General features: G+C 35.0%; 1 protein-coding gene across 1 annotated transcript; it reads left to right on the top strand.

The window, feature by feature from the left end:
- The first annotated feature begins 316 nt into the window (after positions 1-316).
- LOC124865232 lies at positions 317-3337 on the top strand. The gene is made up of 7 exons (XM_047360189.1): positions 317-443; positions 587-713; positions 1442-1617; positions 1712-1865; positions 1959-2048; positions 2235-2393; positions 3267-3337. Exons 1-7 carry the CDS (start codon positions 372-374, stop codon positions 3335-3337), a joined length of 849 nt encoding a protein of 282 aa, XP_047216145.1. The 5' UTR covers positions 317-371.
- The last annotated feature ends 413 nt before the right edge of the window (positions 3338-3750 follow it).

Below are 3750 nucleotides of genomic sequence, written 5' to 3'. Positions count from 1 at the left end.
TGAGCTGTCTTATAGTTAATGTTAGAACAACTGGGTGATTAGTCACTCTCATAATTCAATACCCTTTCTGTAATAGCGCCATGTCTGCAAATATTCATGCAGCACTACCTGAAAAACATGTTAGCTTCTTTTTAGAAATATTTATGTTTTTGTCTTTCTTTTAGGCTCAATGTCAAGAAGAGGTATGTGTAACAGCCCTAAATCAATGCCTAAATGGTGATCTATTTAACAAGATGGAGCAAAATATTTGATTGTTCTCAGTATTATCTTTGCCAATGATCATTTGTTTTGTTTTGATTATTTTTGGATAAGAGAGAACTTTCATATCAGATGAGCAAAAAGACGCCCTCAGATCTGCGTTCCTAGAAGGAATGACCAGTGTGGTCTCACCAATGATAGCTGCAGCGGCGGAGGCCACTGGTTTGGCACCAGTTGTTATAGACGTAAGTTTATTCATGCTGTTACTACAGATAGAAATTGGCATGTCTATTGTAAAATTGTAATATGTATGAAAATAGAATCAAAGTGATTCAGTTTTAATAAGTTGCTTTATTATGTTGTTTTGCTCTTGCTTTTTGTCTTTTAGAACTGTATTGGAAATTATAGAAGGTCTCTAAAAACGCCGGCCTTTCCTAAACCACAGAAGACCAAACTGTACACACGAGAACTTTCAGCTTACAATCTTTTTTGCAGGGATCTCCTGCGGAGCAAGGGTGAGAGAAGGTTTTTTTTAAAGTTGTCATTTTGACAATTATTGTATTGCACCAGAAACATGTTCATATCAATATATTTGGGATAATATCAGGAGTAAAATAACGTATTTTTCACAGTTCTTTTTATCATATATAACGTGTGTCTGTAGAACAATCATATCTTGCTTATGTTATTGCAAACTATATATTGTTCTGTGTTATATTCACTTTCTGTCTGGCCTAGTTTCTATTCACACTGGGAATTCATCAGTGTTTTTACAACCCATCCAGCATTTTGTAGCTTATGTTCTAAGATTATTTAAGATACAATGGTATTTGAGAGAGGTTCCTTGAGTTTTGACTTTCAAGGTACACTGTATGCTCATTCCACTGATAATTACATTATAATGATTTTGCTTGAGTTAATATTGAATGTACATTTTGTATGTGTAATAACCCTCTCAGAACTGTATCTCACATAAAATAAGAAAGCCGGGCTATATTTATTCTATTCCGAATGAGTAAAGGGTATTTTCGTTTTAGTTTGTTTCAGAAGACTTGATATTTGGACCACATACTGCACTAGGTGCCACTTCTAAACTCCTGAGGAGTTATTTTTAAATGCCATACTTTTCTGGAGTTATGTTTCTATATTTCTCCATATTTACACTAATGGAGACAGGGTGAGCCAGTAGGCATTACTACAGTCTTAATGGATTGTTTTTTGTTGGTTTTTTTTTAATCATCAGGCAACCTGAAAGATATAAAGTTGAAATGGTCCTCATTAGGAGAAGCAGAGAAGAACAAGTACCTTGAGGAGTCGTCAGCTCTTAAAGCTGAAGGGAGAACACAGCACCGTAGCCCTGAGATGAGGGAGCTTAAAGTTAAAAAGCACCTTAAAAATATTCGAAAGACCAACATATATGTATCATTCAATGTTACTTTTTTTTTTCAACTCTCTTATTTTCATATACGCTTGATGTTTTTTCATGACTCTCTTACCCTAATCACTGTTCAAGGTATCCAGTCTTGAGATCCTGGGGGTGGAAACTGCTGTGATGTTGTTCGATTGTCAGAAGCCCAACTTAGAAGTACTTGAAGTAAGCAGCAAAGGAGCTGCTGCTTTTTTGGATTCAACTGAGACCCTCAGCAGTTTTGCTTTGCATTTTAAAGGTTGAGACATACCGATTAACATGGATAACTCAAACTAATCAAGTGGTGCAGTTACTCAATATTTACAGTTTTTTTTTTCCACTGTGTTTTCAGGAAGGTTTTCTTCTGCTTCTGCTGCCAAAGAGCCAGTTGATGCCCTAGTTAAGAAGGTGCAGGAGGTATTCAACCAAATATACAATAAGGGTGCATTATAACACTATAATAAATTTAAAGTAAAAAGAAATGATCAAATTGAGGTATTCTTATTCTTTGCCTTTAATTAAAGTAAAAATTAAAATCAGAGGTCTGCAGTGATCATTCACTTGTCTGTCTGCTTAACTGCAAATATTTCTAACCTTTTGAAACATTTGCCCCTCATTTTAGAAGAAGCAGGAGGCAGTGGGAGGCTACCGTACCGTTCTCTTCAAAATCATAGCATCATCATAAATGCTTCTGGACTACCTAACGGCCTGACCCTGAAAAAGCCATCCCACTATGGAAGAAAACAGTTATTTTTAAAAGCTGCAGAGCAAATTTCTTTTCATATAGGTGAGTGGTTTGCACATAAATTTTGACGGGCATACTGTTTACATATTGTCCATATAAGTAATCTAATTTTAAAGGTACTTAAGCATTTGGTGGGTGGTTGGATTATGAACGAGATTTTACATGACATTAAAAGTACATTGTAAGTTTATGACTTGCCTCACAATCACCTCAACAATTTGTCATACAATAAAATTAAATCTAACTAGTAAATAAGTACACTTTAATATAAGATATGAAATGTAATAGTCAATTCATCTCTATCATATTGGCATCTATAAATGTTTATTTTGTTTTATTAATGGGTGGTGGTCAATACCTCCTGTTCCTCTTAGGAAAAAGCTGGAATTGTTGTCTGCTAACAGATTCTACAGAATATAATAGAGAACTATGTCTGTTGTTGGTTTAATTCAATTCAGAAATACTTTATTAATCCTAAAGGGACATTAAATGTTGTTGTAGCTCATATTCTGCAGGTTTCTTCAAAGAGTTGCTGTAGATGCTGATGGCTGTGGGCAGGAAGGATCTCCTGTAGCGCTCCGTCTTACAGCAGATCTGAAAAAGCCTCTGACTGAAGACACTCTGTTGTTGTAGGACAGTCTGATGAAGATGATGCTCATTTTATGAAGAATCCTTCCTGCACAATCAAATCTCATAGCTTCATTTAGTTGAAATCCAAATGAAAATTTGAAGTCATAAGTCACAAAGTTTTTACCTGAAATATTTTAGAAATCTCCTTTTTTATAAATGGCACAGGTTTATTAACTCAACACTTTGGAAGATTTGGGTAGCATTTAAGTTGTTTGGTATTACAGATTCTTGAACAATTTTTAGGGTTACATTTTTTGAATACTTTCTCTCTGCTTTTCTCTTCAGATGTACAGAGTGTTGAGGAGGCAGTTCAAACGTGTGATATCGTGGTGATGACTGCAAATGGTATGTCTTGAGATTATGTTACATAAACATAATGTTTTTCATCTTTTAGTAAAGGTCTCAGGTATACCTGGGTACATTTTGCTTGTTATAATAAGGCGCTATTTTTGGGCTGCCTTAATCATACAGTTTGTATTTGGATTGTATGGATATTGTTAGGATCAGTTAAACACATCAGATTTGATCTTCACAGTGTCAGTCCAATTTATTGTATAACTACGGATATCTACTGTATATGGTTATTGACACTAATGGTCTGTAAGAGAATAGTTACCATCAAAAGCCCTGACCTGAAGCTGTCAACTGAACCAAACAGACCAAACCAATTTATCCTGAAATATGTCCAAGGCTACAGTTGTTAACTATTCGGATGGATTTATAAATATCAAGACAAGGGTAATTGCAATGTTTTAGTGACCGTTTTCTG

Source organism: Girardinichthys multiradiatus, unplaced genomic scaffold, assembly GCF_021462225.1.
Source record: "Girardinichthys multiradiatus isolate DD_20200921_A unplaced genomic scaffold, DD_fGirMul_XY1 scaffold_51, whole genome shotgun sequence".
Taxonomy (NCBI): domain Eukaryota; kingdom Metazoa; phylum Chordata; class Actinopteri; order Cyprinodontiformes; family Goodeidae; genus Girardinichthys; species Girardinichthys multiradiatus.
Note: the sequence above shows the minus strand (reverse complement) of the source record. Positions and strands in the feature narration are given on the sequence as shown.

Excerpts from the sequence above, each read along its gene's own strand:
- LOC124865232 (XM_047360189.1), top strand. The coding sequence starts at position 372 with ATGACCAGTGTGGTCTCACCAATGATAGCTGCAGCGGCGGAGGCCACT. Across the intron at positions 1,866-1,958 it reads TTTTGCTTTGCATTTTAAAG|GAAGGTTTTCTTCTGCTTCT; the intron begins GTTGAGACATAC and ends CTGTGTTTTCAG. Across the intron at positions 2,049-2,234 it reads CAACCAAATATACAATAAGG|CAGGAGGCAGTGGGAGGCTA; the intron begins GTGCATTATAAC and ends TTTTAGAAGAAG.